Genomic DNA, 21,884 nt, shown 5'->3' with positions numbered 1-21,884 from the left:
AAACTAGGGTAATTCTATGTATAATCGTTACATTGAATATATTGTATAAATCTGATGTACAGTTTGGGACAGGAAACACCACCTGCCACTAAAATCTGTAAAATATGGTTGGTCACAGTATATAATATTCAGTTATTTAAATTTCCTTCCACTGGGAACCAAAGATGTGAATGTATTGAGAAGTATTAAGAAGAACAAACCAGGTGCCAAAACATTTTTAGATGATTCTGAAACCATTCAAGAATCCAAAATTTAATTTATTCAAATAGGGTTAAGACTAAAACAAAACAAAACAAAACAAAAATGCCACTATACCTACAATTCTAGAATGTATCATTTCAGGCTTTAAAAATGTAGACATAAATAACTTTGACCTTATCAATCTGATTATTCTGGAAGATACATATTCTAACAATTTCTAGATGGTATAATAGCTACAAAATCCTTCTTTTAACATAAAATAACATAAAAAATTAGTTAGGATTGAGATCACTAAAACTAGTTTGGCCATCTAAAATTTCTATCTGACCCATATAACTAAATCTAATGATATGCTGACTCATGGTCTTGGGTTCTCTTTAAAAGGTTTTAAAACCCGTCATTTTAAAGGATTATCAAAGCTACATTTATAGAGGAGAACATAACAGGAATATTGAAAAAAAAAAAACAAAAACCTTTTCTTCCTAGGATTTTCTAGACAACCAGAAAAGAAAGGGGAAAAAAACATTCTGAATGGTAAATTCAGACAGGCCACATGAGATCAGCTTTCCACATTTTTGAAATATAATCCTTACATCATGTCTACTGAATGTTACTGAAAATGAAAACAGGACAAAATGCTGCTTTAGAAGAACTTTTTCTAAGAATCATATTCCTTCATTTTTTCCCATTCACTTGAGTATATTTCCAATTTATTTATGCCATAGTGGGTGTTTATATCTCAAAGTAACATGCCTATGACTTGTACACACTGACTCTCATAGTATCAATACATTTGTTACACTTTGAGATGAGTTTTTGGATTACTCTGCTTCTTTCTCTGATTCTCGTGACCGTTTCCGTGAATTCGGTGAAGCTTCTGTTGGCAATGAATGTGCAGTAGCAACAAGAGAATCTCTAAATCCCTGAGGCTGCAATATAAAAAATATACAAGTATGGTTTAAGAATATTTAAAATAAAGGTCAGCCTTGCAAATATTTTTAGCATAATAGATTGACTTTGCTCTTGGGATAGAAATTATCAACCACTGTGAATGAAAAGGACAAACTTCATGGATGGATGCCCAAACCAGGTCTGTACTACATTATTTTATATATATTTATAAATATATATAAAATATTACATATATAAGTATACACACATACACACAAATAACACTGCATTATAAAAAACATTTTCTAATGGACAATCCTAATGAACTTTATGGTAGCTCTGATGGAAGAGGTGAAAGGAAGTAATATGTACTAATTATTTAGGCACTTTACCCATTTATTTTCACAATTAAATACTTTAAAATAAAGTTTTCCAACTAGGATACTGCAAATGTACCCGGGCAGGGCAAAGACTAAGGATAATTTGGTTTAAGAATCTCTTTCCATTTCTGTTTTTGTCCTTGTGAAAATGAGATGCCAAGAATGTACTTGGTTCAACACTTTCAATATGCATATTTCAGCCAAAACTCTTATTTCTATAAACTAAATCTACAGGAAAGTTAACATGTTAAAGTTGGTTGTATTTGATGGCTATGATAAGACCTATAATATCTACAGACCAAAATCACTTATGTTATTTCTTTTCCATGGAGTTATTTCTGACTCACAGTGACCTTTCCCTGAGTTTCCGAGGCGGTATCTCTACAAAAGTACATTGCTCAGTCTTCCTTCCCAGGAGTAGCTGGTGGGTTTGAACAGCCAGCCTACTGGTTAGCAATCAAATTCCTTAGGCACTATGCCACCAGAGCTCCCACTTTAAAAACCTGTAATATCCGGACATTGCATATAGCATGGAATATATTACCTTACAAATAAGCATTTCCTGTTCTTAAGAATAAACTTCAGTCCAATTGTGACTAGAGTATTGTGTATATATAGTACTATTTTGGGGCTAATGTTCTAAGCATCAAAAGCTGCTCTCAAATATGCTTGTTGCCTACAGAAGGTAACAGAAGCAATTTGGAAATGCTCTCTTAAGATAATTACTGCCCACAAATATCAAAATCCCACTCTAATTAAATAATACTGACTGTGATTTGAAACAGTACTGTGGACTCCTTCTGGCTTGGTGATTTGTACAATGTTGCCAACCTGCTTAGAGAAAATAAATAAATAAATAAATATACACAAACACATAATCTTAATTCATTAGTTCGGATGACTGACTTCATAATTTAAATTCATAGTTTGGTTTTATTTTTCATTATAATTCTATTATTTGTCCTTTAAGAACATGGTAGGCAGAGAAACATCAAAAAATTCCACTCAAGCAGCAACTAGGTGTATGCATCTAACAATTATTATATCTAACAACAATATCCCCCCAAAAAACCCCAAACCCATTGCCATTGAGTCTATTCCAACTCATAGTGACCCCTAGAGGGTTGCCAAGGGTGTAAATCTTTACGGAAGTAGACTGATTCACAGAGCTGTTTATATAAGTAAAATGTTAAAACAACCTAAAAGTCCAATGACTGATTCAAATAAATTATTTTATACCTTATGAAGTCCTGTTTATACTAAAAAGGTAAAATACTGAATGAAAAGTATTAATATGTTAACTAAAAGTTAAACTGTATAATTCCACATTTATAAGTATGGGTATATGCATGTATTAAAAAAATATTAAAATGCTACAAATAAAAAAGTTAATAGTTGTAATTACGAGGTTTTTTTTCCTTTTTGCTTATTTATATTTTCCAAACTTTCTTTAATAATCACATATCTTTTTTGTGTGTGATTTCAGAAGTATTAAGACAATTTCTTAGAATATAAATTAGGAAAATATGCTTATATTACACAAATGAGCTTCTAAGAAACACTGTTTCAAAATGATTATGTCCACATGGTCGCAGGGGACATCAAGCTCAATTGGCATAACATACTATAGAAAACATTGGTCCACCTACTACTTTGGCGAGTAGCGACTGGGACCTTAAAAGCTAGGAAGCTGCCATCTAGATGCAACAACGGGTCTCTCCTCGTCAAGAAGAAAGAAGAAAACCAAAATTAATTGAAACAATCAGTCCTAGCGACTGGTACACCGTCCGATCTGCAACCTATACAACTATGAGACCAGAAGAACTAGATGGTCCCCAGCTACCACTGCCATCCACTTGGAAGGGATGTAGGAGATCCTGCATAGAGAGGGAGAACAATGTGGAACAAAACTCAAAATCATTTGGAGGCAAAAAAAAAAAAGAAGGTGGGGACCAGGTTTGCTGGTCCAATAGAGCCTGGTGTAACCACTGAGACTATGGCCCCTAGCTGCCCTTCAGGTCTGGAATTGAACCCACAACTCTGGTTTCCAGCCAAACAAAGTACAGGCATGTGAGTTAAACATTTACCTCAAGTAGACACACGCCCTGGAGAGAACAATCATGGGAGAAGGGCTGCTTATGCACGGGGAGATAGCTCAGGGTGCAGAAGAGTATGAAGTGATGGACACTGGGAGGAGGTAACTATGGGGAGGAAGTGGGAGGGGAGCTGCTGCATTGTAAATTTTGGTCAATGACATGAGACAAAGTATATGTGAACTGCTGTATGAAAAGTGAATTTACTCTGTAAATCTTCACCCAAATCCTAAAAAAAAAAAATGATTATGTCCAGAAAAATCACTGTCATGATTGCTAAGGTCTATTTAAGTGGGATTTTATTATGGACTCTACAAAGTAAATAATACAAAATTGAAAACAGTTGAGAAATAAAATCTTAAGTTCTTACTATGTTCAAATACTACAACTGCAGCAAATATAAGCAAAAATCTGAAAGTACTTTTTAACAGAACTGATATAACTGTACAAAATGCAAATTTCTAACAAAAATCACAGACTCTCAGGGTTATGACAGCCATTTATTTATATACAATATAATGTTGATTTTTTTTAATTGACAATTCAAAAAAAAAAAAAGAACTCCTGGCTTATGATCTCTTACTCTCTTAATTTTGAAACTGAGGCACAATCAAAAGATAAGCATTCAGACTATAGCCCATCAGTTTATTGTTCTTCATTTGTACTTTCAGGATGAAAACAGCAGATTCCAAAATGTTATATACTCTATAATTACAACTGTATAAAAATAGGTACAGCTAAATAATTTTTAATATAAGAATAGTTGTGGTAAGGAGTGAGATAAAAATTTTTACAGTGCTTATCTCTAACATAAAAATGTAACAGGAAAGGCATTTTAACCTCCCTTATTAAAAATATCATTCTCTTTAAGTAAAACAAAAAGTAGTTACCTTCTGAAAAATCAGAATCTAAATTATTTTGTAACACTAGTATGTCAAAAACGGTATCCAATTCATCTGACTTCTCTGAAGAAATTACTAAAAGTAACTAAGATTAAGAACTAAGAAGTATTTACACATTTATTAATAATCCTAAAGTCAAATGGGCATTAAAGATTCAGGTTGAAAGTCCTCCTAAAATTCCCAGATAAAAATAATTTTTTGTATCTCATGACTGTATCTTCAAGAGATCTTTTTAAACATCAAATTTAAACCAAAAAATCACTTGGCTCATGGCCCTAGCTGAGATGAAACTTAACATATGGCTGAACTACATAGTTTGGGTCAGGAAGAAACAAGGCAGAAGCACAATTTGTGCTCTAAAGCTGAACACACATATGCAGCACTGTGCGGGGGTGTTGCTATTACTCCACTCTCCCATCCGATCTTCTTGGCAAAGAGTGGTACAATTCTGAACAATCACGGCCTCATAGTATCATGAATATGCAAACTGGAGGAAAACCCACACAATATACAGGACATTGAGAAAAGTATTTTCTTTCTTTTAACAACTGTTGGAATGTTATTCCATCATTTTTCAAAGGGTAAAAATCAAGTGTTACTGGGAAAGGATTTGGGCAGGGGCATGACATGGGATGCTTAGGTTCAAATCCCAATATAAATTTGGTTATTCAACGCTTTTAGTTTTTCTATTCAAACTGGAAGTATTCATTTTTGCAACTATTTTGCCCCAGTATAGATTTCTATTTCCATTGTTTCAAGATAAACTAAATTTTAAAAAGTACATAAAGATTTATTGCAACTTCAATGACTTGAAAATACATGGTTTCAAATAATGAAGAATAAAACTGTTTTATTAAATTCTATTAAATGAGGTCGAATCATTCTGATTTTAATAAGGTGAACATATTACTTATCCTAAATCTACAGCTCAAAAAATTATTTTTAAAAAGTTTTCAGAAAAAAGATTTTATCTAAAAAGAGTAAGAGCTGTAACTTAAGATTTGCTGGTATCAAGTCAACATTATAATGACCTTCCAGAAACAACCACAACAGGAGAAAATTAATGGACATTATAGAGCCAGCGATAAAATGTTGATACTTATTGCTGTCAAATTGATTCTGACTCACGGCAACCCTATCTGTTCAGAACAGAACTCCACAGAGATTGCAAAGTTGTCACCTTTTTGGAAGCAGATCGCTACACCTATCTTTGGAGGCACCATTGGTGGGTGTGAACTGCCAACCTTTTGGTTAGTAATACAGCACTTAACCATTTTCACCACTCAGGGACACCCTGTAAAATGTGGATACTACAATCTATTTCGTAGAGTTATTTGGAAAATAAAATGAAGTAAAACAGTGCTTATCACAGTAAAAGACAATTAACACATACTCGATTATGCACTGCCGTCCAGTCAGATCTGACACATAGCCACGCCTCCTTGGGTTTCCGAGGCAGTTGTTGTTGTTGTTGTTGTTATGTGCCGTCAAGTTCGACCTGACTCACAGTGACTCCTCCTTGGGTTTTTGAGGCAGTTGTTGTTATGTGCCATCAAGTTCGACCCGACTCATAGCGACCCTTCCTTGGGTTTCAGAGGCGGTATCCTTACGGAAGTAGATTGCTCAACCTTCCTTCCGAGGAGTAGCTGGTGGGTTTGAACCACCAGCCTTCTGGTTAGCAGTCAAGTGCCTTAGGCACTATGCTACCAGAGCTCCTTTCCAAGGCAGTATCACTACAGAAGTAGATTGCCCAACTTTCCCTCCAAGGGAGTGGCTGGTAGGTTTGAACTGCCAGCCTTCTGGTTAGCAGTCAAATGCCTTAGGCACTATGCCACCAGAACTCCCACATATTCAATAAATGACTGCCATTATTTAGCTTTTTAGAGGGCTGGAACTGGTAGGGAAAGCCTGGAGGCAGCAGCAGACAGCTTTTTGGAGGGCCGGAACTGGTAGGGAAGGCTGGGAAGCAGGAGTGGAGAAGTTTGGAGCAGCTAAGGGAGATGAACCCATCTGTCAGTCTGTCGTCCTGTGGTGGCTTGTGTGTTGCTGTGAGGCTGGAGACTGTGCCACCAGTGTTTCAAATGCCAACAAGGTCCCCCATGGTGGACAGGTTTCAGTGGAGCTTCCAGCCTAGGACAGACTTGGAAGAAGGAAGAGGCCATCCACTTCTCAAAGAACTGATCAGTATGAACAGCAGCAAAATGCTGTCTATTACCGAAAAACAGCCCTGAGACATTGTCTGATATAGTGCCAGAGGATGAGCCCCTCACAGGGAAGAAGTAACTATCGGGAGGAAGTGGGAGGGGAGCTGTTGCACTGGGGTAAATCGTAGTCAACATATGAGACAAAGTGTATGTGAACTGTTGTATGGAAAGTGAATTTCCTCTGTAAACTTTCACCTAAATCACAATAAAAAAAAAAAAAAAAAAAAGACAGGAAAGGAAGAAAAGACCAAAGTGGATATCAGAGACTTTGAAACTTACCCTAGAATAGAGAGTAGCTAAAGTAAATGGGAGAATCAACAGACTAAAAGAGCTTAACAGAAGATTTCGAAGAGCAGCTCAAGAAGACAAAGTCAATTATTATAATGAAATATGCCAAGAGTTTGAGTTGGAAACCCAAAAGGGAAGAACAAGCTCAGCAATTCTCAAGCTGAAAGAACTGAGGACAAAATTTAGCCTCAGATTACAATGCTGAAAGATCCCATGGGCAATATGTTGAATGATACAGAAAACATCAAAAGAAGATGGATGGAATACATGGAGTCACTATACCAAAAAGAACTGGTAGATGATCATCCATTTCAGGAGGTGGCATATGATCAAAAACCAATGGTATTGAAGGAAGAAGTCAAAGCTGCACCTGAAGAAATTGGTAAAAAAACAAGGCTCCAGGAATTGATGAAATACCCACTGAGATGTTTCAACAAATGGATGCCCCACTGGAGGCACTCACTCAGCTATGCCAAGAGATTTGGAAGACAGCTACCTGGCCAACTGACTAAAAGAGATCCATATCTGTACCCTTTCCAAAGAAAGGTGATCCTGCAGAATGTTGAAATTATCCAACAATATCACTGATATCACACACAAGTAAAATCTCATTGAAGATAATTCAAAAACGGGTGCAGCAGTATATTGACAGAGAACTTCCAGAAATGTAAGCTGGATTCAGAAGGGGAGTTGGAGTGAGAGACATAGCTGATGTCAAATGGATCTTGGCTCAAAGCAAAGAATACCAGAAAGATGTTTACTTGTGTTTCATTGAGTATGCAAAGGCATTCAATTGTGCAGATCATAACAAATTATGGGTAACTTTGAGAAGAATGGAAATTCCAGAACACTTCACTGTGCTCATGAGGAACCTGTACATAGACCAGGAGGCTGTCATGTGAACACAAGGGGCTACTGCATGGTTTTAAATCAGGAAGGGAGCGCATCAGGGTTGTATCCTTTCACCACACTTATTCAACTTGTATGCTGAGCAAATAATCCAAGAAGCTGGACTACATAAAGAACGTGGCAGCAGGACTGGAGGAAGGCTTATTAACAACCTGCAATTTGCAGATGGCACAACTTTGCTGAAAGTGAAGATGACTTAGAGCACTTACTGATGAAAATGAAAGACTATAGTCTACAGCATGGATTACACCTCAACATCAAGAAAACAAATATCCTCACAATGGACCAATAATCAGCATCACGATGGATGGAGAAAAGACTGAAGTTGTCAAAGACTTCATATTACTTGGTTTTACAATCAGTGCCAATGGAAGCAGCAGTCAAGATGTATTGCATTGGGCAAATCACTACAAAAGACCTCTTTCAAGCGCTGAAGAGCCAAGATATCTCCTTGAAGACTAGGATGTGCCTAACCCAAACCATGGTATTTTCAATCCCCTCATATGCATGTGAGAGGGGGACAATGAATAAGGAAAATCAAAGAGTTAATGCTCTTGAGTTGTGGTGCTGGTGAAGAATGCTGAAAGTACCATGGACTGCTAAAAGGACTAACAGATCTGTCCTGGAGGAAGTGCAGCTGGAATGCTTCTTGGAAGTGAGAATGGCCAGGTTTCATTTCACTTACTTTGGTCATGTTGTCAGAAGGAACAATTCTCTGGAGAAGGATGTCATGCTTGGTAAAGTGGAGGGTCAATGAAAGAGGGGAAGGCCCTCAAGGAGATGGACAGATACAGTGGATGCAGCGATTGACCCAGGTATAGTAGGGATAGTGAGGCTGGCACAGGACCGGGCAGTGTTTCATACTCTTGTACATAAGGTTGCTATGAGTCGGAGACGACTCGATGGCACTTAACAACAACAACAACATTATTTAGTCAGCTAACCTTTTCTGGGCCTCAGTTTCCTCACTTTTAATGATTATAGTCTTCAAAGAATTATTGAAGAGACTATGAAACATTGCATATAAAGTGCCTATAAAATGCCTAGGAGCCTTGGTAGTACAGTGTTTAAAATGCTTGGCTGCTAGCCAAAAGGTCAGTGGTTCAAACACAACAGCTGAAAGATGTGGCTGGCTGCTTCTGCAAAGATTTATAGCCTTGGCAACTCTATGAAGGCAGTTCTACTCTGTATAAGGTAGCTGTGAGTTGGAATTGAGTTGATGGCAGTGGATTTTTCAATAAAATACCTAGCAGAAGTACTTACTAAAATGACAGTATGGGAAATAGGAACAATTTTATAGAACAGAAGATTTCCCCAAATATCTATCTATTCCATGTCTGTGTTCTATATCATTCTCTACTTTCCTGGGCAGGATTTGGAAGAAGCTGAGGTCATAAAATGGTTAAAAAGTAAGCAAGATTTTCTGACTTCCACGGACCTAACCAATGCTAACTTCCAGAATCTGACAATGGAGGAAAACTTCTCCATCTGATGAGTGCATAAAATGAAGAAACATTTTGCTCTTATTATTTTTGTAATTTCTTATACACATTCTTTTAAACACATATTGTACATATTGTTTTACTTCGTTCAGAAGTTTCCTCCTGGAGGAGACTACTACAGGCAGTTCCCAGGTTATGAACAAGTCCATTCCTAACTGTGTCTTTAAGAATTTGTAAGTCAGAATAGGCACACAGAGTTCTTACTTAGCCTTACTTTAGTGCAAGAAAAGGCTCAAGCCTTTTCAATTATTTAAAAGTTGCACATGTAGCAAGTGAAGGTGATTGTGATAAAGAATTTGTTGTGAGTAGGGATTGATTCAATTGAGGGCAAATTTACATTAAACATAAAATGGATTCTGAGCCAAAGCAGTGCTACTCTACTCAAAGCTGGAGGCGCCCCATTCAAAGATGGCACAACCATGCTGCTTTGAATGTGTAGCTATCCATGGGCATGACAATAATCCAATCTCATGTATCAGTCTCCTGAAAGAGCTCAATATGCCTCTTTCAAATTTCCCATTCCAGGGCCTCAACCTGTACTTTTTCCATTCTAGTTACCATAAGGAATCACCCAAATTGTAAAAATTCAGGTCTGTTCTTATTTTGCTTCATCAGCAATGACAGAACAGGTTCAAAACCATTGGAAGCCCTGCTTACAGGGCAAGTAGGAGCTGTCAAGTCGCATGTTTGAAACCCAGGAACTTACTGAACTGTATATTAGGTCAAGGGGAATTTCTAAGAACATTTAAATGGTGTGGTACACGTTAGAGAATAATACAAATCTGGAAAAGTGTAAGCAGTATGTTCAAAAGACTCAGCTGGAGAAATGTTACAAAGTCTTCACAATAGTTTGTAAAGGTTTGAGATTTTTTATTAAGGCAAGAATTCCTTTGGTAAATCCACTATATAATGACTTATTCACAAAATTGGAAGGAGGGAGCCAATTGTAAGGCACTATGTATTATGAAAAAAAAAAAAAAGTTACCTGAGCTCCTTGGAAATACCATCTCTAAAGGAAACACAAACTGCTTCAAGTCATCTTCACTTTTAGCAAGAAAGGTTGTATCATCTGCATATCAGAGGTTGTTAATAAATCGTCCTCCAATCCTGATGGCACGTTCTTCTTCATATAGTCCAGCTTCTTAGATTATTTGATAAGAATACAGATTGAATAAGTATACTGAAAGGATACAACCCCAACACACACCTTTTCTGATTTTAAATCATGCAGTATCCCTTGTTCTGTTCGAACAACTGTCTCTTGGTCTGTGTTCAAGCGTCTCCTGAGCACAATTAAGTGTTCTGGAATTCCCATTCTTCCTAACATTAGCCATCATTTGTTGTGATCCACAAAGTCAAATGCCTTTGCATAGTCATTGAAACACAGGTAAACACCTCTCTGGTTTTCTGCTTTTAGCCAAGATCCATTAGACATCAGCAATGATATCCCTCATTCCACATCCTCTTCTGAATCTGGCTTGAATTTCTGGCAGTTCCCTGTTCATGTACTGATGCAACTGTTCTCAGCAAAATTTTACTTGCATATGATAGTCTTCAATAATTTCTGTTGGTTCCCCTTTCTCTGGAATGGGCACAAATATGGATCTCTTCCAGTCAGTTGGCCAGGTAACTGTCTTCCAAATTTCTTGGCATAACTAAGTGACGCCTTCCAGGATCGCATCCCTTTGTTAAAACATCTCAATGGGTATTCCACCAACTCCTACATCCTTCTTTTTCACCAATGCCTTCAGTGCAGCTTGGACTTCTTCCTTCAATACCATCAGTTCTTGATTATATGCTACCTCCTGAAATGGCTGAACGTTTGGAACAGTGACTCTTTGTATTCCTCCCATCTTCTTTTTGATGATCCCAGCATCATTCAATATTTTGCCCACAGAATCCTTCAATATTGCAAGTTGAGGCTTGAATTTTTATTTCAGTTCTTTCAGCTTAAGAAATGTCAAGTAGGTTCTTCCCTTTTGGTTTTCTAACTCCAGGCCTTTCACATTTTATTTTAATGCTTTGTTTTCTCAAGCCACCCTTTGAAATCTTCTGTTCAGCTCATTATTTCTTCCATTTGCTTTAGCTACTCTCTGTCCAAGAGCAAGTTTTAGAGGCTCTTCAGACATCCATTTTGATCTTTTCTTTCTTTCCTGTCATTGGTGGTTCAGTGGTAGAATTCTCACCTGACATACAGGAGGCCCAGGTTCAATTTCTGGCCAATGCAGCTTTTATTTTGAGGGGCTCTGATGGCTGCTAACTAAAAGGCTGGCAGTTAGAACCCACCACCCACTCCACAGGAGAAAGATGAGGCAGTTTTGTGAACTTATAGTTAGTCAAACCTACTTTGATCAAGCATGATTTTTTATTTATATCAGAACAAAGAAATGTAGATAAAGAAATAAACAGTATCACTGACCAGACCCAATATGCACTTAAGCAACTTTTTTCTATTGGTACCCATATGCTGTCTCATTTTCCCATTTTATTAGAGCATTTCCAAACCAAGTTCTCTAGGTTATGCCAATTAATCTCAAAGCAGAGAGGCTGACACAAATCTGACATTTCTGAAAGTGTACAAGAAAAGAACCCACAGCTTTCACTTGACTATTTTAGAGAAAATGAAAGCTGGTTTGTTCACTTGTTCAGCAGGTTTGAAAACAAACACAAAGGTTTCATGCTGCCATAGTTTTATTTTAAAGAACACCACTTGAGAAAGAGAGGTAAGTAACTGGAAATAAAAGGATAGGAAAATACAAAAGGAAACAAAAATAAGAGACACAATTTCATACAAGAAATACATTAACTTAGAAAAACCATCCTATTTTCCACATAAATTAGTCCTAAAGCTAACCTCAAAAGTCTTCCTTTTGTCCTGATTTTATTCTTTTTTCAATCACTTCTAGAACACAATGTACCCACATTCTTCAGCATGGCTAAAAAACAGTACTGGATTTCAAAGAGCTTTAGGAGGTGGCATTCCTCAGGCACCTACTCGTTTCAGGTGTACCCCATCATTTAAATATTCCAAAGAATTTCCTACATAGCTAAATATGCAGTATAACAGCAAGTTTCTGTGGTTGCTCTAGGTGACATCAGACAAGGCAACAAAAGCTTTCATCCATGGAGTATTGTTGATCTCATCCAATTCATTTAAGAAAATGGCAAGTGTTCAGTGTAATTTGCCCAATATTTAGAATTATTAACTTATTTCTTACTGACCTGTGCTTTTGGTTCCAGTGAAAAATTAGCCGTATTGTAGCAGCATGTCCCCAACTTTCCCCTGAGAGAAAAGAACATAATAACTGTACTGCCTTACCGACTAGGTTATAATAAGAAGTCTCTCAGAATGTCCCTGACCAAATACTGTCTTACTTCACTGAATTTAACATAAAAAGAGTACACCTACTTTCAAATACCTGGGATGTGGGTAACATCCTGAGATTAACAGGGAAATACTGAAAAATCACTGTCTTCTATTTGCTTTTAAAAAACTTTATATTTTGAGTCAGTGTATTTGGCAATGCCCCCCATGCAACAGGTCTAACATACTTCTGATGTCTAAACAAATCAAAAAACCAAACCCATTGCCACCAAGTTGATTCCAACTCATAGTGACCTTATAGGACAGAGAAAAACTGCCCCATAGGGTTTGCAAGGCTGCAATCTTTACAGAAGCAGGCTACCACATCGTTCTCCTGCTGAGCGGCTGGTGGGTTCCAACTGCCCACCTTTCGGTTAGCACCCAAGCATCTTAACAACCACTGCACCACCAGGGCTCCTCTTCTGACCTCCAGAAGAAAAGTAAAAACTCTGACATAATATTCTTTAAAGATTTTAATGGAAATAAATCTGGAAACACTGTGCTCTAACAAATCCATGACTGAGATTAGGAACAGAGTACAAAACTCTATTCACTGTATTGTGATTTGTATTTAAATTGGATTCACTCTTCCTCTTGCCTGAGACTGAGTTTTGGAAGGGCAAGATCATATTTTATGAATATTTATATCCCTAGAACCTGACACAACAGCTGCCACATACCAGATACACTATAAATGTTTGTGAAATGATTGATCAGTGCCTAAGAGCACTGTACTTAGTGTTGAAATTTATTAGTGAATATGACAGATACAGTTCCTAATCTCATGGAGCTTATAGTATTCAACAAGTATGAAATGAAAGAGTTAAAAAAAATGTGTTTAAGTAAAATTTTATCTGCTCAATTACCCACCTAAAGCAGGAATCAGTGAGGCCTGATTTCTATCAATCTTTGTTGTCATCTGATTGGTTAAAATTACCTACAAACACGAAAGATGAAAAAATTAGATGAGTCTCTTCAAGTAAAAGTTGTAGTGTGTCACCAAGTCCTGTGATTTTGATATTAGAATATAATCAATTCTTAAACATCCTCGGAAGGAAGATCGGGCAATCTACTTCCGTAGTGATACTGCCTCGGAAACCCAAGGAGGGGTCACTGTGAGTCAGGTCTGACTCGACAGTATATAACAACAACAACAACAAAGAAAAACATATCTAGGTAATGACCATTTTTTTAATTAAAAAAAATTAACCACAAAAATCAGTAGTTTCTTGAAAACATTATTATTGATCATAAAACATTTTTATAAGAAAAAAATACAGTGAAAATAGAAAAATTAAAACATACCAGTATACAGAAAGGTCTAAAGAGACCAGATGCCACTTAAAGAAACTTCGTGACTGGAAGCATCAGGAAAGTTTTGCTTTTAAAATCGAATTTTGTATAAGTCAACAGAAACAAATACAATAGCGGCTACATCAACAGTGGGAATGAACATTTAGTGCTTAACACAAGCCAGGAACTATGCTGAGTGCTTTACATTATCTTATCTAATCTCCACAACTACTCTGAGTGCGGTACTACTTTTATAGATAAGAAATCAGAAGCTTACAAAGATTGAGTTCTTTTCTACCACTACTGCCTCCCTCAAACCAGTTGCCATTGATTTGATTCAGACTCATAAGGATCCTACAGGACAGAGGAGAACTACCCATAAGGTTTTCAAGGCTGTATATAATCTTTATGGAAACAGACTGCCACATCTTTCTCCCACAGGGTGGCAGGTGTGTTTGAACCACTGACCTTTCACTTAGCAGCGGAGTGCCTCACTGCTGCACTAGGGCTCCTCACTGCCTCCCTTGAATACCTTTATTCAAAGGAATAAATCTAATAAATATATCAATGTTTATATTTTTAGGGAAGTGATAAATATAGTATTACTACTTAAGATTTTATAAGGGAAAAAAAAATAAAGAAGAAACTGAGGCAAAAAATTGTGAGATCTAAAATCATTAAAACAAAACAACAGTCTAAATAGGACTAGAGAAAAAGAAATACTGCAACAGTCAGGTCAAATGACTCCAAAGTTGGACTATGCAGGCTTGCCAGTAATAGCCACAGGTATTGTTTTACTCACAGATGGTCCTAAAGATGAAAATTATTGCTAATTCTCCAGGATTAAATAGTGGTCTATAGAAAAAAAATTCATGTTTTAAAAGACAATCATTTTAAAGTAGGGAAAAAAATATGTTTAAGGCTGACATAAAAATTGGATTATCCGGTACTTTCCTATCCAAAATTCTCCAGAAAAGGTTATTTCAGATTCCTCCAACACAGACCTTCTCCTAGAAAGGATGATGGCTACTACTGCGAGCTGAAACTGGTAAGAGAATTTCTATGAAAAGGAATGAGAAAAATGTGTGTACTCTGAAAAAGTCATCAGTTCCATAAGAACACTGGCTGTTCCACTGCAAGAGTAACACCCTAAAATATCTGCTTACCCAACATAATGAATAATATCTTTTACTGTATACACATACTACCAAGTGTTTAGGTTCTACCAACTGGGATATTTACTTATAGCCCACACTGTATTTAGAGTTGAGCTGCCAATTCTATAGCTCTCAGAATTAAGAGATAGATATCTTTGAGGCTGATTTTCAATTTACGACACTTCCATCTTATAAAGAACTGTTCAAAGATAAATGTGTATAGCAATGCACACATTTCCATAATCGTAGAAAGTTCTACTGGACAATGCTAGTTTAGAGAAGAGCAATTTATCCATTACATCTCTGATTGTTGTTGTTGTGTTGTTGTTGTTATGTGCCATCAAGTCGGAGCTGACTCACAGTGACCCCTCCTTAGGTTTCCGAGGCGGAATCACTACGGAAATAGATTGCCCAACCTTCCTTGCGAGGAGTGGCTGGTGGGTTTCAACTGCCAACCTTATGGTTAGCAGTCAAGTGCCTTAGGCACCACGCTACCAGAGCTCCCATTACATCTCTGGAGGAAAATGTAAATAGGACCGGCTTACCAGCTGTTCAACATCCCAAAATTAGATTCTGCATTACTGGCAAATATTTTTAAAGTAATTATGCTACTCCTGCAAAAACACTGGGTACCATGATACAAATGAAAATTATGGTGCTCCCGAGTTCCCAAAAAATAAATATTTAAAACAGTTGGGGAACAATCACTTTGAAATTATGGACTTCAGTGCTTCAAAAATTATTTTGTTCCCAAATCCCCAGAGTAAATCTTTAAAACAATAAGATAACAATCACTTTGAAATTATGGTCTTCTGTTATCCAAATGCCCTTTGACTGATGAATAAATGTGATATACCTATAAAATGGAAAGTTATTCAGCCACACAATGGAATAAAATATTGATATATGCAATAATACAGATAAACCTTGAAAACATTAAGCTAAGTGAAAGAAACTACACATAAAAGGTCATATATTATATAACTCCATTTATCCTGTTGTTAGTTACCTTCAAGTCACCAACTTGGCTCTGACTCATGGTGACCTTATGTGTAATAGAAGGTAGCCAGTGCTAAAATTTTGGTCTTTGCAGATCTTTCTCTTCATATGTATAAATATGAAAGCCCATATGTAATTTTTCTCAAAAGTAAGAACAGACTAAATGAATATATTGCTATGTAACTTCAATTTTTTCATTTAATCATTTATCTGGATATATCTCATTCCGTGAAAATAGTGTATATTTACATCACTTTTCTTAACCACTGTGTATGGTGGTATTACTTTTTTTAATCAGAAAAGATGAGCTATTTTTGTTCAAACAAAGCAAACAGGGAAAAACCTAAAGAACAATACAAGCCATTAGTCTTGTGTGCCCCCTACTGGAGTCTCCTCACTGATACTAACAATGCAAAATTAAAGCCAAGAAACAGCTCAAAGACAGGGCACCATGTTTTTCTGCATATGGCATAAAATCTAAACACTCAAAAAAAAAAAAAAAAAAAAGATGTATTTTTTTAAACAATTTTATTAACGGATTTATTTATTTATGATGTATTACAAGTATACGCTAAGGATTCTCCAAGATGAAAAAATCAAGTAAAGCAGTATGTCCTCCCCTCATTTCCCTCCCCATCAGGGTGTGTATCTGTGTCAGTGATAGGATGAGGCTGCAGAGTGGACAGCAACTGGCAAACAGGCAGTAAAAAAAAAAAAAAAAAAAAAGTTTTTACCCTCACTCCTTTTATCTCTTTACTTCTGAGTTTCTATTTACCTCTCTCCTCACATTTCATGTCCAGAAGAGTTAGCTCCACCTCAAAACATGTAGATTGTTTATGGTATGTAGTTTCTCTATCCTTCTGAGCCTGTGATTATACATTACGTAATAATCAAAGACTCAGAGCAAAAGAAAAATGGGACACTGGAAGAAAGCTTACCTAAAAACATTCATATGTTTAGACAAAGAAAACAACTGTAATTACTAAAAGTGGCACTCCTTTAATAAGCACCAAACCAAACCATACTGCTGTCGAGTTGGTTCGACTCATAGCAACCCCTCTTTGGGTTTCTGAGGCCGTATCTCTATGGAAGTAGATTGCCCAATTTTCCTTCCAAGGAGTGGCTGATGGGTTTGAACCACCAGCTTTCTGGTTAGCAGTCAAATGCCTTAGGCACTATACCATCAGAGCTCCCTTATTAAGCACAGTTCATTTTTTTAAAAAATGACATCAATTATGTTTGCTATTTCACAGGAAAACTGATATACTTCATGCAGTCTTTAACTTTAATGCATGTCTGTATTATTTGCTATCAGGCAAATTCTATTTTGCTATTTCTAGGCAGAATTATTTTATACATTCTTTTTTTTTTTTAATTTTTATTGTGATTTGGATGACAGTTTACAGAGTTAAGTTCATTTTCCATACAGCAGTTTATACACATTTTCCCTCATGACATTCCCTGAAATTCCCCACAATGTAACAGCTCTCTTCCTCTCTGGAATAACACTTCCTCCCTGTAGTTAACCTCTTCCCTGTGTCCTTCCCTCCTATGCACCCCATACCACCCAGCTATCTCCCAGTGCAAACACTGCCCTTTTGATCTCCCATGATTCATCGTTTCAAGGAATGTATCTACCTGATACAAATGTTCACCCCATATGCCTGTCTACTGTTTGGCTGGAAGCCACAAGAGTGAGTTCAATTCCAGACTTGAAAGGGTGGCTAGGGTCCATAGTCTCAGGGGTCTCACCAGGTTCTATCAGACCAGCAAATTCGGGTTTTTTTTTTTAATGATTTTGAGTTTTTTTCCACATTGTTCTCCCACTCTGTCCAGGATCTCCTGCACTGATCCCCCTCCAAGTGGCTGCCAGTGGTAGCTGGGAACCATCTAGTTCTTCTGGTCTCATGGTCATATCACATGAGGATCCCATGGTCTACCAGTCCCTTGAACTAATTATTTCCATGAGTCTTTGGTTTTCTTCATTCTTCTTTGCTCTGGACAAGGAGAGACCCATCACTGCATCTAGATGGCTGCTCACAAGCTTTTAAGATCCCAGTCGCTACTCACCAAAGTAGGATGTAGATGTAGAACAATGTTTTTGTGTGATATGGTATGCCAATTAAGCTTGATGTCACCTGTAACCGTGATCCCAAGCCTACCAGTCCAACTACTCATTCCCTCCAGGAAGCTGGCTGTGACCAAGAAGCTACCCCAACCTTGCCCCTTGACAGCTCTACTACACACCTGGACATTCTTACAGTGCATACAAATACCCATGTAGAAACATTGTTTCTAACCCTATACATGGTCATGAGAACATAACCCTCTGCCTAGACATACCTGATCATTTAGCCTGTCCACTCATCTATCCACCTGTAGATCAATACTTGCCATCACTGACAATGCATTATTGTACATGCAAAAGGTTTCATATTTGTTGTCTGTACCTCCCATGTACCTCTCTCTGTCTTCCTCTTCTTCAATGCCACCATTTTGATCACGTACATTTGGTACGCTGCCCTTCTCTTACAATCTTAATTTTATTATAAAATCAATTTTATTATACAATCTTGATTTTATTATAAAATTATCTTGACTAGTAATACTTACAGCTAATCTGTGATTATTTGCAAGGCTGATCATTTGCTGGGCAAGGCCATTTAGTAACCGTGTCCGGAGAGAGAGGTCATCTAGGTCATGACGAAAAGGGAAAGCAATACCATCCACTATCACTAATCGAACCTGTATACAAAAGAGATAATGATATTAGTTTTGATATTAAAAATTAAACATTAAAATGGTATAGAAAAAGTATTGCCTATTATTAAAAAAAAAACTCATAAAATCCAAAGTTTTATTTCTAATTTTCCAAAGGAGAGTAATAAATCTACAAATCTATTCATTTCTGCAGTAATCATGAAAGTTATCATTTACTCTGCTTTGGTAATTATTCATATTTTAAAATATAATTCAACAAAAAAAAAGGAACAATTACAATTTCCCTGTAACTTGTTACTGTACACAGTATTTACAGAGGTATTTCACACTGGTAAAAAGCACATTTGAAATTGTGGTAAAACAAATTTTGACTTAATATGCCAATTTTATCTTTAGAATTTTCTTTATTTTAAAAAAGCCCTTCAAATATTAAGGCTTATAATACTAATTATAGTAACAATAAAAACGCCAAACCCACTGCCATTGAGCCAGTTCTGACTCATAGCAATCCTACAGCACAGAGCAGAGCTACCCTCTACAGTTTCCAAGGCTATCAATCTTTACAGAAACTGACTGCTTCATCTTTCTCTCATAGAGCAGGTGGTGGGTTTGAACTGCAGACATTTTGGTTAGCAATAAATGCTTTAACCACTACAGCACCAGAGTTCAGTAATACAAAAGATAAAATTTTAATATTTTCTTCAAAAACTTAATTCTTGGTATACATTTCCCCCTTAATTGTAAATACACTATAGATCAACTACATTTACATTACAATACAGAATTTAGCATGAGGCAGATTTATCTTGAATTCCAACTAAGGTCTACTTGTAGATGAAAAACATCTTAGTGATAGTTTTACCTGTAATAAAAATAATGGCTCTATGTTTTGTTCTGTTATACATAAGATAGGCACAAGTTGGAGCCGATTTGACAGCTAAGAACAAGATGAAATTAGAGTAACTTATCAAATAAACCTGAGATCCAAAAATAGAAAAAACTTAGAAACTTAAACCCAACTGTCAAAAAAAACCCCAAAATTCCAAGACTATTTTTCCCTGTAAAATAAGGATTAAAGGGCTCTGGTGGCATGGTAGTTACAGCATTCAGCTGCTAACCAAAAAGGTTGGTGGTTTGAACTTAACAGCCGCTCCATGAAAGATGAGATAATCTGCTTTTGTAAAGTTTTAAAGCCTGCAAACCCTATGGGGCAGTTCTACTACCTATCCTCTTGGGTCACTATGATTTGAAATTGACTCCAAGGCAGTGAGTTTGGTTTTTTTGGTTTAGTAAGAGTTAGGTTAAAGAAGAGGCTTTTGTGAAGCAAAGTCTAAGAAAGACATTTTGTTATCTTTTATTTAGAGATACCAGTCTTCATCTGCTTTATTCAGCAAATATATATTCACAGTTACTCCTACTGTATGTTGGTCAGGAGCCCTGGTTGCGCTGTTAAAGCACTCAACTGCTAACTGAAAGGTCAGTGGTTCGACCACACCCAGCACTCCACAGGAGAAATCTGCTTCTACCACCTTGTCCCTTGTCTGCTCTACTATATATCTGGGAATTCATACACATAAACTTATAGGACCGTTGTCTGCCAACCCTAAACATGTTCTTGGGTACGTCCCCCTGCTTCATAAATATACCTATTAGTTCAGCCTGTCCACCCATCTGTCCACCCATCTATCCACCCATATAGCATGTTTGCCTTCACTGACAACACAGTGCTGTATGTGCAAAAGGGTTCATCTTTGTTGTCTGTACCTCCCATGTACCTCCCTATGTCTTTCTCTTCCTCAGCGCCACCATATTGATCACTCACCCCTTCTGCACTTTTAAAAACTGTTGTGCAAAATGTGTATGAATTATTGTATGGGAAATGAATTTGCTCTGTAAACTTTCAACCAAATCACAATTTAAAAAAAAGGTAGATTACCAGGTCTTTCTTCTAAGGCAGACACAAACAAAACTGCTGTGGTTGTTGCTAGTTGCCTTGAGTCCATTCTGATTCATAATCCCATGTGCACAGTGTAGAACTGCTTTTGTAAGCAAATCACCAGGCCTGTCTTCCCAAGCTCCTCTGGGTGAGCAGAATCACCAACCTTGAGGCTGGTAGTCAAGTGCATAACTATTTGTACTACCCAGGGACTCCATCTTCTCTTTTTTATTAAAGGTGAGAATTTAAAGAATCATCACCTTTTTTTAAGGGCAGCAGTTCTCTAAGTGTGGTCCCCAGACCAGTGGCATCAGCATCAACTAGAAACTTGTTAGAAATGCATAGTGCCTAAGGCATTTGACTGCTAACCAAAAGGCTGTGGTTCAAACCCACCAGCCACTCCTCAGAAGGAAGACTGGGCAATCTACTTCCATAGAGATACTGACTCAGAAACCCAAAGAGGGGTCACTATGAGGCAGGATCAAGCAGTGAGTTTGGTTTTTGGTTTTACCCTAGACACATTGAATCAGAAATTCTGGGTGTGGGGCTCAGCAACAGGTGTTTTAATAGCCTTCCAAGTGATTCAAATTTATGCTAATGATTGAGAACTACTGGGCACTATATTTTGAATGGGGAGAAATTGAGTCAGGGAAGAGGTAAGAGCCAACCTCAAATGTTGTTGTTGTCATGTGCTGTAGAGTCCGTTTCAACTCATAGCGACCCCAGAGGGCAAAGTAGAACTGTCCCATAGGGCTTCCAAGGCTATACTCTTTATGCAAGTATATCCCCATGTCTGTTCTCCCATGGAGTAGCTAGTGGGTTGGAACTCCCAACCTTCTGGTTAAGAGCCAAGTACTTAACAATTGCAGGTACCAGAGTTCCTTAAGCTCAAATGTAAGAGGATTAAATTAGCATCTGTCCTTATTATAGTTCCATTATCAAAAGTAAGTTGCTGCTATAATAAGAAACAATGTGTTAAAAAACAAAATGAAACAGAACAGAACATACTCTATCAGCACTCCCTTCCAAAAAAAAAAAAAAAAA

General features: G+C 37.0%; 1 protein-coding gene across 1 annotated transcript in view; it reads right to left on the bottom strand.

The window, feature by feature from the left end:
• Positions 1-977: 977 nt before the first annotated feature.
• Positions 978-21,884, bottom strand: part of LOC103202972 (DNA repair protein RAD51 homolog 3-like) — a 24,565-nt gene continuing 3,658 nt past the window's right edge. The window contains 5 exon segments of the mRNA XM_007947919.2: positions 978-1,130; positions 2,243-2,303; positions 12,593-12,653; positions 13,605-13,671; positions 18,797-18,928. Of these exon segments, the coding sequence (XP_007946110.2) occupies positions 978-1,130; positions 2,243-2,303; positions 12,593-12,653; positions 13,605-13,671; positions 18,797-18,928 (474 nt within the window).

This window comes from Orycteropus afer, unplaced genomic scaffold (genome assembly GCF_000298275.1).
Source record: "Orycteropus afer afer isolate SDZICR_OR568_19922 unplaced genomic scaffold, OryAfe1.0 scaffold00196, whole genome shotgun sequence".
Taxonomy (NCBI): Eukaryota; Metazoa; Chordata; class Mammalia; order Tubulidentata; family Orycteropodidae; genus Orycteropus; species Orycteropus afer.
This window is presented reverse-complemented; position numbering and strand designations above follow the sequence as displayed.